The following is a 14,177-nucleotide window of genomic DNA, read 5'->3' as shown; positions in this document are numbered from 1 at the left end:
CACCCCTGCAGTAAGCCAGCCATGTCGAGCGAGTTTAGAATGCAGGCTCTCGCTGTCTCTAGCTGAGATGAGATTTAGAGCAGGAGAAAAAGGGCTCAGGTTTCAAATGGGGAAAGCACCTGGGGCTCTGGAAAACCCATTCTAAGAGAGGAACTCCCTGATGATGGGGGGATTTGAGTATGTCTGTGTGCATGTGTATCTTTGCCTTTCCTTTTAAAGTTTCAGAAGGTCAAACTGTACAACTTCCAACCAAAAGTCATCTATTATTGCAGTTAAAGAAGATATAGGACAGAATAAGAAAGCATTTTAATGATGAAAAACTGAAATCTGACTTTGTTTACAAACTTTAGTATTTTAACAAGTATCACTCAATTTTGTGACATTGTTGTGATCTATTCTGAATCTCACATAAGAGTTCTCAAGAGACCTCTAAACTAACATCTGGATCCAAATACCTAACCTTTAAGTAACATTTCTTGTAATGCACCATCAGCACCAAGATGAGCTGCATCAGATCCTCATGTTTATTTGCAACTGACAAGCAGCTCTCTTTAAAAGAATGTCAGTCAGGGAACAGCCATCATTTCAGGACAGGGAGATAAACAGCTGCTCAAGCACTATTACTGACAACAGATCACATGTTCAAACATCTGAAAACAAATCGGTAACTATTCAGGAGGCAGGGAGAAAAAAACAAGAAATGATCTCTGTGTCTATTATAACATTATAACTGAGTTCATGTCACTCAAAACCTGTACAGGCTTCAAACTCTCAGTCTTTTGCCCTTTTGGACAGCATTTTTTTTTCTAGGTGATGTCTAAATTACAATGATTAACTATTGAAACTTCTGAAATTTCTTAACTAGAATATGATGAAATCAATTTAGCAACTTGGATGGATCAAATTGCAGTCCCACTTTGTCTTTAGTCACAAAAACTTCCTCCAAAATGTTTACAGAGGTAGTCAGAGGATAAATGTGACCCTGGACCACAAAACCAGTCTTAAGTCACTGGGGTATATTTGTAGCAATAGCCAAAAATACATTGTATGGGTCAAAATTATAGATTTTTCTTTTATGCCAAAAATCATTAGGATATTAAGTAATGATCATGTTCCATGAAGATATTTTGTAAATTTCCTACTGTAAATATATGAAAACTTATTTTTTGATTATAATTAGTAATATGCATTGCTACGAACTTCATTTGGACAACTTTAAAGACGATTTTCTCAATATTTAGATGTTTTTGCACCCTCAGATTCCAGATTTTCAAATAGTTGTATCTCGGCCAAATATTGTCCTATCCTAACAAACCATACATCAATGCAAAGCTTATTTATTCAGCTTTCATGTGATTTATAAATCTCAATTTCGAGATTGAGAAAATTGACCCTTATGACTCGTTTTGTGGTCAAGGGTCACAAATATTTGATTTGTATATGGCGTTTCACATAGTGCTTGACCCTGAGTTATCATCAGTCTAAACCCCACTTTTAACCCCGGGGAAAGGTATGTTTCATACTTGTAATTTAGAAGCAGGGAATCCCTGTGTTATGAAAGCAGTGTTTTTGCTGTTAACCCCGCATTTCTGTGCCAAATGTGTATAGTGCGAAATGGGCATTAGAATGTTACAGCTACATGCTTAGCAACCGATAATCAATCACATGCTGCATATTCACATGCTTTGATCAGGCACGGAAACGTTGTATAAACAGTTTTTTCAGCATTTGAGAGTAAAAATGTTAAATGATGGCAGAAAATGCATCAATTTGAGTAAAGAAGAGACAGTTTCATTTTTACCTTTATAGTCAGAAATGTCCATTCTGTAAAACTTGATAATGCTGTTGGCAATATATACTTTACATTAAAATGTATCTCACAGAAAGAGAATGTAAAGCTTGATAATACTGTCGCCAATATATATAATAAGAGGATACGGAATGCTAGAGCCATTAAGTAAACATGTTGCATGCCGTGTTCATCCAATCAATGACACTGACACCCCAAATATGCAATTAAGAATGTTAACCCATGGTTTAGGAATGTACAGTGTGAAATATCAGCTTATGAATACCTAGGATAAACTGTTAACCCTGGGTAAAGTATGAGCAGTTTGAAACGTGAAGCAAGATAACCCAGGATTTTGTTTACCTGGGGTTTAGAATGAGCCAGGATTAACTATTTCAGGTGTGAAAAGCCCTTATGAGATCCAAAACGTAGCCTGTACAACACAAAGTCACGTAACCTTCTCAGAGAAAAGTAGTCCTATCCAAATAGGGCTTTTGAAGGATGCTATTTTTGTGTGTGAATTCATGATATAGTGTATACACTGCAGATCAAGGGCAGAGCAAGTACAAAAAGAGTATAAAAAGGTTTTAGAGTCCAACACAAGAGTGAGAGCTTCAATATTACTCGTCTGACCTATTTGGATCAAACACTCAAGCTCTCATTTATGTTAAGTCTACATGAGAGAAGCATAACAGGAAATTCTAATAAGGAAGTTGATGTGTAGTCTAAACCAATGCAAACTGACTCTCTCATCCCACCATACAGTACCAGAGTGCTGAGAGGAAACAGAACTCGTAACCTTATATCATTGTCATTTTTCATTTACGCACAGCTCAGTAAAAGCATTGTCATAAAACGGATTGTTACTGTGGTTTGAGGTCTCACCAAAAGCACTTAAAGTTATTGTTAATAAAAATTTTTACAGCGTTTCTGTGTAAAAGCACAAAGCAGCGTGTAATCCCCTGAAATGTTTATTTGCAGCGAGATGGACGTAACTTAAGGAGGAAGTCAAAATCTCGCTGGTGACATTATTGCGATTCTTTCATGATGTTAGTGTAAATGTTCTACCAAATAACAGTCAACGGCCAGGAATTCGAGGCTTGTACTGACCTGCTAGAATACCTTGGTAGTTTTGCAATTTTGTCTTATTGTACTTTATGTTTTATTGCTTTTAGATACAGAATGAACAGGCTCCATCGTCTGAGAGAGTGAAAATTTAGTTATTTCTATAATTGACCCTCTTAGAATCTCTCAGGAAAAATAGATACCAGGACAAACAAAAGAGAAAATATAAAAAATTTACTCTGTAGGTTGGATGAGTTGTACTTTCCCAAGGCGAAGGATGACAGGCCCTCTCGGGTTTCGGATCTTCTTGACCTCGCTGTTCTTCAACAGGGAGAAACGGCGCACCAGATTGAAACCTGCAGATCGGGCAATCAATCCATTTACCAGCCCACAGGATAATAAATCAGTGAGCTGCTAGTTGACATGTCCTATGCTGTGTATCAACTCTGCTGTGCCAGTTTTCAATTCATGTAAGGCCAAAGAAGGGACCTTAACTTAACACTGGGAGCATTTATATCTTTCAGCTCATGAACAGAGTCTGTTCCTTAGACTGACTTGATGGGCAGTTGGGCTTTTATTAAGTGTATTAAAAGGCTTAAACTATTACAGATGGCAGTATATTCACATAATTATGTAGAGTGAGCTTCTTTCCCATTTTTTGGATATGCAAAATAACGAGGCACTTTGGTGTTTGTGTTTTGCACTCAAAGTTGAAGAAAATAGAAGCCAGCAATGGTCAAATTAAGAAATAATTCTATAGCACAAATTTAGAATATGATTTCTGAAGGATCATGTGACACTGAAGACTGGAGTAATGGCTTCTGAAAATTCAGCCTTAATATCACGAATCATGGAGCCCCTAAGGGGGCATGATGATGCAAAATAAAATGAGATGGAAGAAAATTTTGTATTTTAGTGCTTGTGTGCACCCTTGAGAAACTGTGTACACTTTAAAACTTTTGTGATGACAATAATATGAGGTGGGAAGAAAAACCTGAGAAAATGAAAAATTTTCCTACTATCTCGTTTTTTTTCATCACCATGTCTCCCTTAGAGCCTCCGTAAAAAAATAAATTTCATTTTAAAATAAATTAAAATAGAAAACAGTAATTTAATATTGTAATATTATTTTATAATATTACAGTTTTTACTGTATTTTTTTTAGCAAAGTTTCAAAGCAATTGTCAACCCTTCTATAGGGCTCTATTTTAACGATCTAAGCACATGGTCTAAAGTGCATGGCGCAGGTGCACTCAGGGCATGTCCGAATCCACTTTTGCTAGTTTAATGATGGGAAAAACGGGCAGCGAACCCGGGTGCATAGTCTAAACGTGTTGTCCCTATTCTCTTAATGAGTAATGGGTGTTTTTTGGGCGTAACGTGCAATAAACCAATCAGAGTCTCATCTCCAATCCCCTTTAAAAGCCAGTTGCGCTCGCACCATGGCAGGTTCGCTATTTACATGGCGGAATGTAATTTTTCATTTTTTAAAATGTTTGTGTGCTGCTGCGCGTCCCTGTGTGTGTAATAAGCAAAGTGTATGCGGGTTGTGCACCTGCCTATAGGGGCATATTACTAAAGTGCTCTTTAAATAACAAAGAAATAATTCTACTTTCAGTTTCTCAAAATAGCAACACGCCAACAATGCATCTAGAAATCATGGATAGTTCACTCCAAAATTAAAGTTTTAATCTACTCATTTACAGTAACTCGAACCCCATATTTTTACTAAAAACAATAACTTACATTTTGGTCAGTTCCTCATACAAATCTATCATCTTAAAACACTAGGAATATAGTGTACAAGTAATATAGACTACTTTTATTGTCTTTTTTGGAGCTTGACAATCTTCCAGCACTATTCACTTTTGTTGTATAGAAAAGAACACGTTGGACATTCAACTAAATACCCCCTTTTGTGTTCCTCAGAAGATAAAAAAAAATAATGTGGTATTGAACAACTTTAGGTGAGTAAATGATGAAGTTTCTTTAAGGGATGTCCATTAGCAGCAGTATTTACCTGTAATGTTGTGTCTGGCAGTTTGAGGAAACTTCCATTCTTCTACCTGTACGGACGGGCAGCTGACACCTGTAGAAACAGAGAAGCAGTCAAGTTGAAGCAGATCTCTGTCCTGCCACCGGTGAAAGGTTTAGCATAAAACAACTTGTACAACCGATCACGAGGAGTCCTGCCAAAACTTGGTCCTGAACATGAGGTGAACAAGCTGAGGCGATCAAAGATTGTCTGAGGGGTGACAGACAGCGTCTAAGATATACATGGAGCTAAAAATAGCATGCTCTTGTTTGGAAGAATCACTCTCCCAATCTCACTGCCTGGTGGCAAAGACAATGTCAAGTGGTCTGACACATTCTCGACTGATGGACGACATATGAAAAAGACCTAACTTTAAAAAAGTTCAGCCAAAGTACATCCTACGGTATAGTACATCCTGTTGAATTCAATCTTTTTTGGCCCACTTGGTGCCCTGGGTGTGTGTGTGTTTGTGTGTGTATGCATGCATAAATATATTCATAATAGAAATAAATATTTTTTTTAAATAAACAAAGAAAATCTGATTTTGACAGCAAATGATCACCATCCATTTTCACTGTTAAGTCATAACTTTTTTGTACACACCTACTGTACAACTTGATGTAAACAACTTTGTGTGATGTTGCATTTAAAATCCATTCTTTATGATTCTGTACATGTCTTTCCATGCCTTTTTTCATGATCCACAAACACTGAAAAGTTCAGTTTAGGACAAGGCATTGTGTGGGAAATCCATTCTTTATGATTCTGTACATGTCTTTCCATGCCTTTTTTCATGATCCACAAACACTGAAAAGTTTAGATTAGGACAAGGCATTTCAAAAAGAAGAGCTTTTCTTTGTGAAGAAGCATGTCAAAGGTGCCTGAGACAAGAAGAGTTTTTAATCAGCATGGTTTGACTGGTTCAAAGACATGTACATCAATCAATGTGCATTAGCAAGTTACTGCTGTGTAGCGAATCTGTCACTTAGATGTTTCAGAGATCAGATGAGTATGAGAAACTCAAGCAATAACAGAGAGAAGCAGCTCAGAGCCGTATCGTTGAGCTTCTAGTGGCGGAGGAGCTGGTGATGGCTTTTCTAACTCGTATTCTTCCCCTGTCAAGTTACAAAGAGCTCTTTTTAACCCTTGTGCGCTCCTCATTTGGGAGTCACACTCATGGCCTTCGCGGTCAAAAGTGACCGGACACCTGAAAGATAATTTTTTTTTTCTTCAGTAAAATAAATCTAATATATTTTTGTTAAACAATATTTTTCTTTATTCTTTATTATTTTGTATTTTGAGAAAATTTTATGGTACTAATTAATATTTCTGCAATAATTATGATACATTTTTCCCATTGAAAATAGTACAAATTGTTTTCTTTCTAATTGTTTACAATAATTTTTCAATTAATGCAGTATTTCAGATTAAAATAGAGACTAGGCCTTTAAAATCCAATGTTTGAAGGCAGAATAGCACCTCCTGGTGAGAGCAAAAAAAAAAGAAAAACCTGTAATTTCATGGTGTAACCACTAGATTCCTGTATAAGACTCTATAGAGAGGCTTGTGAAATCCCTAGTTGTTTTTATACATAACTTTTATTAGGTTGTGGATTTAAATAAAGGCATTCTCAATAATTACTTTATGTCAAGGTTTATATTCTTTGTTGTTTTAAATGTTGATTTGAAGTGTAGGTTTTTGCAAATTATTACTACATTCAAACCTGGACACAGAAAGCATTTTGTTACACAAAACATTAAAATTATATAAAAATGTAATAAAAATCAACAGGAATACTTTATCAGAGCTTAATCTGATTTTAACCTCTTATTTCAGTCTTTTAACTCATTTTGGCTATATGGTTATAGCCATACCAATTAATGTAAAGTATGTATAATGCTGTATGCTGTCTGTGAGTGTGTGCAAGTAAGTGTGTGTGAGTGGATGTATCTGTTTGATGTTTTAGAGTGTAACCCCTTCCTTGCTGTCCACTTTTTTACTACATTGTAGTTGAATTTTTTTTGTGTTCACATACCAAGTGCCATAAAAGTCACCAAGTTTTGTACCATTCTGGTGAAGCTACGATTTTTAAAAATTCAAAATGCAAAATTCTCCACTCAGAAGTGACCGAAGACCGCAATCTACAACACCTGAATCTCTCCACAGCTAACTCAGCACATACAGATAGGGAGGAAATGTCTCCAACAAAAACTTCTCTGACAGATAAAGAATTCATTTTGAATTGTTCTCGCATTTTCACTTTTTGAAATCAGACAGACTCGGCTAAATCCCTTTTCTTCCCGGTTCTACAAAGCCCCACTGCTTTCACACGGCAAACAGGCGGGATTAAGATGTGGAGATGTCAGGGAGAAGATAGAAAAGCTGGAGGCGGCTCTCGCTCCCGAGGCAATGATGGAAAGTTGAATGCAAGGGGAGGAGAGGTGCATTTCAGACGCATGGAGAACAGACACGTCATCAAGCAATGCAGACAGTGCTAGAGTTTGAAGTGGAGTGAAGATTTATGGGGTTTAGGATTTCATAGGTTAAGATTCAGCATTCTTTTAATTTAGAGATACGTACCTGTACGGGTTGCTTCACCAGACACTGTTAGACACTTTTAAGGTTCTTAGAAATAAAAAGTCCTTGCCAGAAGAATGAAACATCCATTTTAAAAAAGGGTAGAAGAAAAAAAGTTGGAAGAAAAGATGGAGAAAATACGTCTCCTCATTAACATTATCTCAAAAGCTCATGAATGTGAAACACTGCATCCTACTCTTGTTCAGAATCACTCACGCAGCCTCTGCTCTATTTGTCCCTGATTGCATATTGTTTATTGTATATTTTTAGGTCTCAGAGTTGGCCTGGAGAAACTCATTAAGGAGAAAGTCAATTGGGGATTTGAACAGCTGGGCGTGAGAAAAGTCATCCTAGAGATCTGACATCAACCCAATGAAACACAAACCCAGGAAAATTGGAGGTGGCTGAATATATGAAAAGGTTTTGTGGGGGTTAGTTTGTTAGCTTGTTCAATCATCCATCACTTCTGAGCACAATTTTACATGGTGATGAAATGGCAAATGGTGCAGTCAGAACAGAATTGCACAAGAAAGAAGTCATATAAAAGTCACATAAAAATGTCTGAATATAATATTTCTGAACATGCATGAAGTAAGCACTTAGCGTTAGTTTTGATTTCATGTAGACTTTAACAATGACCGAATGTGGTTTGATGGAATTCATCAATTAAATCTCATTCTTAACTGACTGTAGAATGTCTGAAAAGAGGTTTAGCCATAGCAGTATAATCATACTATTAAACTATGCAACTATTTTTGTTATAAGAAGCACTAATGGGAACAGGGTTTATATGCTCACATTTCAGTAGAAGAGTGGCTACATTCAGTCAGACTTGCATTATTATAATAAGATAAAACAACATTATTATATAATATAATAAAAGACTGGAAGTCTTGACATTTCTCACTCCTGCCTTAAAGCCCTCAGAGACTCAGCTTGAGAAGCGTCTAACAAGCAAAGGCGCAAAAACAGCATAAAAGATCTAAAAGTATAAAGTGATGAATGATAGCGGACAAGTCCTTACAAAGTTTCTTTAAAGTCCTTACAAAGCCTCTAAACAAGCAAAGCTTCACATGTTTCCCAAAATTAATAGAGCACGAGTCAGTCTTGTATGAAGCCTTTAGCCAGTAGTTCCAGTATGATGGCCTTCAAAACATCTGAAACTTCATTAAAAAGAGCCTAATTACAATGAGAATACAAAATGCAATTCAAAAATAAAAAGAAATTCCTCAATGTCTTGTCTCACTGCAATACTGTCGGGACCCCCCTCCCCCCTTACTACTGACTCAGTTCTGCTGTATGAGAAAGTAAGGAGGAAAGATGGAAAGGTCCCAAATTTTCATAACCATATTTTTGGAACACAGCCCTGGCAGTCTAGAGGACAAGGCATGGCATCACTCTTTAAAAGTTGAGCCATTTTCCACAGTTCCTTGTTCTTTTAGGATTTGTATCCCCCCTTTTTATTTTAAGTATACCAGACCTTATATATAAGTACACCATTTGAAAGGAATTTGTAAGAGAAGAAGCAATGATTACTTTGGGTTAATTCAAATTTGGCTAGTCGTCTACTGTATGTACAGATCCTATACATTCAGCACACAGCAGATGTATTCACAGAAGGCTTCACTAAAGAGTGAATTCAGCTAACCAATGATATGTAGTCAGCATTCAGATTAGTTTGGAAGATAAAGGTGCTTCAAAAGGTTCTTCAAGCGATGCCATAGAAGAACCATTTTTGGTTCCACAAAGAACCATTCAGTCAAAGGTTCTTTAAAGAACCATCTCTTTCTTACCTTTTTGTAATCCGAAGAACCTTCTTTCACCACAAATAACCTTTTGTGAAGCAGAAAGGTTCTTCAGATGTTAAAGGTTCTTTCTGGAACCATTTAGACAAAAAGGTTCTTCTATGGCATCGCGAAGCACCTTTATTTTTAAGAGTGTAGTCACTCTTGCAATTATGATGCTGGCTTTCAAGCTTCAATATGCAAAAATACAACAAAGCATTATAAAAGTGGCCCTACAACTTATATTTCAAATCTTCTGAAGCCATGATAGTGAACAATTATTAATATTGACATCTGCTTGTTAGGCGAGTTCTTAAGAGAAGCAGGGACACATGCATTTTCAGTGAATCTCTGGTTCACAAACCAATCTGAATGCTTTGTCCATGAATCAAATCATCTGTTTCTGAAACAAAACTTTGGTTTGATTTGAAAGGACTTGGAATATAGTTCACAAGCTGAATTAAACACTTTTATGGTGCTTTCGAAGCATATTGCTTTCTGAAGCTTGAAAGTGTCAGTCTCCATGGGGACTAACAATAAGGGCCAAAACATTTCTTCAAAATCTCTCCTTTTATATTCCATAGATGGAAAAAAAAATCCTATGGGTTTAGAATGACATGAGGATGACTAAATGATGACAGCATTTTCATTTTTGGCTGAACAACCCCTTTAACTATTCTTTAAATATTCATAATGTTATGTTGGCAGTTGTATGAATTAAACATACATAATCTTAGCTGTTTGATCTAGCCTTTGACAAAGTCATCCTTTGATTTGGAGAAAAGGCCTTACCTTCAACTGATGCCAGTTGACCCCCGTGACCCAAGCAGATGGTGAGAAGCACCAGAGAGGAGCAGATGACCCTCATGACTCCCTCCTTCAGCTCCTAGCCATGATTAAAAAGAATAAGTGAACAGGTGAGAAGGAAATTACTTAAGCAGACCGAGACAAACTTAAATAATCAGGAGACACGTGTGTTAAGAAATATTGTAATAAGCTCATTCTCAGTGGTACACCTTATGACACATTGCCATTTTTTAATATTTAATACCATAAGTCTGCAATAAAAGAGCTTCTAAATAATTGCCGGAAAGTGTCAAAAAGCATGTGGGAGCAGTCATAATCAATACAGCGGTTAAAAGCCAGATTAATAATGATGCCTATTAGGTTGGATGGGTGCTTTTTTAGAGTATAAATTATGCTAATGATCCAAAGAATTTCCAATAAAGCTTTGTAACCCATGACATTTGACGATTATCATTACTGTGTCCATCTGTCCCTCTCAGTAACAGCAACACAATGGTTCAGCACAATGAACGCTGAATATGTGCTATATACTGCCTATGTGTATGCATATATATATATATATATATATATATATGTGTGTGTGTGTGTGTGTGTGTGTGTGTGCGTGTGTGTGAAACAGAAGCCATTATCCACTATAAATGTGCATGAACTCATCTGTTTCATGTTTAATTCTTTCAAGTGGCAACCAGTTTTCATGTTGGAAATAAAAATGGTTAATTTGCATTTTTAATACCATTTTGTGTAAAAATCTAATAAATGAGTCAAGAGAGACACGTTAAAATGTGCAGCTGATATTAAAAGTAGAACATACTGCATTGTGGGATACAGTATACATCAAATCATCCAAGTATTTTATGCACAAGAAAATCTGCATGTTATGCAGAGTACACTACAAGCTTAGGGCTTGGTAAGACTTTTAAAATGTTTTTGACATTAGTTTTGCATGCTCACCAAGGATGCATTTATTTGATTAGAAATACAGTAAAACAGTAATATTGTGTAATATTATTACAATTTAAAACAACTCTTTTCTATTATAATATTTTTTAAATATAATTTATTATTGTGATGCAAAGCTTCATTTTCAGCATTATTACCCCAGTCTTCAGTGTCATGTGACATGATCCTTCAGAAATCATTCTAATATGCTGATCTGAAGCTCAAGAATTGTTATTATCAATGTTGAAAACAGCTCCTTAATATTTTAACATATTTTTCAGGATTCTTTGATGAATAAAGCATTCAAAAGGACAGTATCATGTTTTACTATCACTTTTACTATCAATTTAATGCACCCTTGCTAATCAAAAATATTAATTGCTTAAAAAAAAAAAAAACGTACTAACTCCAATCTTATGAATTGTAGTGTACAGACACTGAGAGTAGTAAGGAATAATATCATACAGAATAACAAAATAGCTGATACAGGATGCTAAAAACACAAACAAACAAAACAAAACAAAAAATATTTCCTTGCCATAAAATAAAAGAGCCTTTAACATTTAACTGCTTGTAACAAAGAAATGCAACCAAATGTCTCAGATATAGTTACATGTGTTCACAGAAACAACCCCACCTCACTCCCATTTACAGACATGCTGCTTGCTCAAAGTAACCCTCACTGGCATGTCTGGACATGAACCTGTCAGGGTGATGCATTAGTCAGAAAGCCCGAGGGGGGAAGGTCTTCTCCTCTTCCTTTTATGGCTTTCTTGTAAATTTCAGCCCGTTGGTGATGTTTGTGTGGGCAACACCTAATCTGCATCCTCCGACTGAGGTCATACAACCTGCAGGCTCTGTACCAGTTGAGACACAAAAAGTGAAGGTGTCATGTGAAATAACACCACCCCAGATTATACGCTATCCCCTGAAGATGAGAAACGTTCTACCTTCTCTTACCGGCCGTCCACACATCTGTTTGAATCATTCCGATTCAGTTATTTACAAAGCTCTAGCTTGCTTCTCACTGCAAAATCAACTGTGTTCTTGTAAATAAGACAACATCCATTTCAGGTGAGCGAGGCGGAGATACTCCATTACCTGTATTCAATGCCTCTGGGCAATTTCTCATTACCATTCGCTTCCACGCACAGAAAAAGGAATGGAAATTAAAGCTTGTGCTTGTTTTGTTCCCTTTTCACTTTGTTTGCCGTGCAGCGAGAACAGCTGGACCACGCAGATAAAGGAAAGAGTCTCTCTTGCGTTATGTCTTGGCTCAGTGCCTGGCAATCTGAAGTGAATGTCTATAGTCGAAATGACAAAAGCACTAGTTAGGGAACCAAGTATGTGGGTTACAAACGCAGCAGGGCGACAACAAGTGTTTCAATGAAAGATTTATAGTTACAATCAATGTATGCTTGCGAAAACAATAATTCGGGGCCATCTAAAAGAATGGCTAAAAGCGACAATGTGTATTTTTAATAAACAATCACTTTAACTAGCTATTGTTAAAATGTCTACAGACATTTTTTTTTTTTGCAGACCGCTGACAGGAAGGAGGCTGTCAAGTAGTGTGTAGTTTTCATGTCAGAGTCTGGGAGCTCAGGGAAAGACTGAGCATTAAACTATCTCCCTCTCTCTCTCTTAAGAGCTGTGCAAACAAGCAACAAGCAGCATTTTTATGCCTATTTTACACATATAGTGCTGTCAGTTAATCACTGGGTTATAAACACCTCTTAAAATCACTATTTTGGGAATGCAGTGTGCTAAAAATGTCATTGGTGTGAAGGCCTATGATATGACATCATAAATAACCTAAAAAGTTAAATATAAAGTCAGCTGAACCTGGTGCATTAACCCAATTTTTCAGAAAGCACAGATCATTTAGTAACAGGAACCTGCGAGCTAGACACATCAAACAAACAGAGAGCAATCCAGAGAGATGTATAATTGGGTCTGTGGCATTTGTAATCATGTCTGCAGCACTGTTTAACCTTCAATTACAGCTGTTTTGCAATCATTCTCTTCCAAAGGAGCATTTATCTTTACATTTTTTATTTTTTGCAGCATCTTTCTTCTCACTCAAGGCAGAGACTGGATCTGGTTTGCTTGAAGCTTGGTTTATGAAACTCAACCTAATTATTGATGGGTATGTGTGGTAAATCTGGCAAATGGGAATGTTGCAAACGTCTCTTCACCTCGTGTCCCCCTGCATTAGCAGCATGGTTTTATCATCAGATAGAGCATGCATTTTTCCCACTCCCACAGGCTGAGTTTTAAAAAATCCCTGTGTATACCCTAGTGTGTACTGAAAAAGGATTAGAAAGAGATCATGAATGAACTATGGTCTGTATTAAATTTAAAAGTACATTGCCAGGGGGGTTACATGAAAGAACTGCCCTTTAAATTACACTTTGAAAGTTTACTGACAAGCAAAATTTGCAATGCAAAAAGTAGGTGGGTTACCACAAACCAAAGTGATATGCGTCACATCAAAACTGTTAATGACAACTGCACTTAAATACTGTGTGAACAGCACATCTGAATGATGGGATGAATTAAATCGACTATGATATAGCCTATGCTAAAGAACAAAACTTTCTTATCATTTGCATCCCCACAAAGCATTAAACGCAGTATGCATACAGTAGGCCTACATTGACTAATAAATTATTTGCAAATTATATGGAATAGGCTGCAAATGTCATATTTCAATAAATAATAACTGATGAAAACCTAATCTATATCTCCAGGGAGTTTGCAAGGATCCTTAACGCTGTAAAGATTCCCGATATGTCAGAATCAAAAACACATAATTTTACCTTCAGTGATCGTTAATCCAATGAATTATGGCAACATTTAATCCACAGAAAACTGTTTTTAGTGTAATCCAGTTTGCTGAAAGAGCTTCCAAGTGTCCTCTCTAGCGTGGATAAAGTTTTTGCCTGGGAGTTCTCCTTCTCCAAATCCTTTCTTCTCCCCTCCCCTCCCCTCAGAGTTGTTTTAATAAATCCTGCTATGTTTGATTCCTCCTTTTTCAACTATGATTCCACGACTGAGGAACTTATCTGAGGTCACGCTAATGCAGACATCTGTGACTGAATACCAAAGGCAAAATATTACTGCCAGATTTTGATGGTTAATCATATGGTTAAACGGCAATGGGTCGTCTGGTCCTTGT

General features: G+C 36.6%; 1 protein-coding gene across 1 annotated transcript in view; it reads right to left on the bottom strand.

Moving 5' to 3' along the window:
* LOC107600680 (collagen alpha-1(XVI) chain-like) overlaps positions 1 to 13,965 on the bottom strand; it is a 74,568-nt gene extending 60,603 nt beyond the window's left edge. Inside the window, exons 1-4 of the mRNA XM_016292636.1 lie at positions 13,819 to 13,965; positions 10,043 to 10,136; positions 4,875 to 4,943; positions 3,093 to 3,210 (exon numbers count right to left, since the gene is read on the bottom strand). Of these exons, the coding sequence (XP_016148122.1) occupies positions 3,093 to 3,210; positions 4,875 to 4,943; positions 10,043 to 10,118 (263 nt within the window). The 5' untranslated portion in view covers positions 10,119 to 10,136; positions 13,819 to 13,965. The remainder of the gene's footprint in view (positions 1 to 3,092; positions 3,211 to 4,874; positions 4,944 to 10,042; positions 10,137 to 13,818) is intronic.
* Between the last annotated feature and the right edge of the window lie 212 nt (positions 13,966 to 14,177).

This window comes from Sinocyclocheilus grahami, unplaced genomic scaffold (assembly GCF_001515645.1).
Source record: "Sinocyclocheilus grahami isolate Dianchi unplaced genomic scaffold, SAMN03320097.WGS_v1.1 scaffold289.1, whole genome shotgun sequence".
Taxonomy (NCBI): Eukaryota; Metazoa; Chordata; class Actinopteri; order Cypriniformes; family Cyprinidae; genus Sinocyclocheilus; species Sinocyclocheilus grahami.
This window is presented reverse-complemented; position numbering and strand designations above follow the sequence as displayed.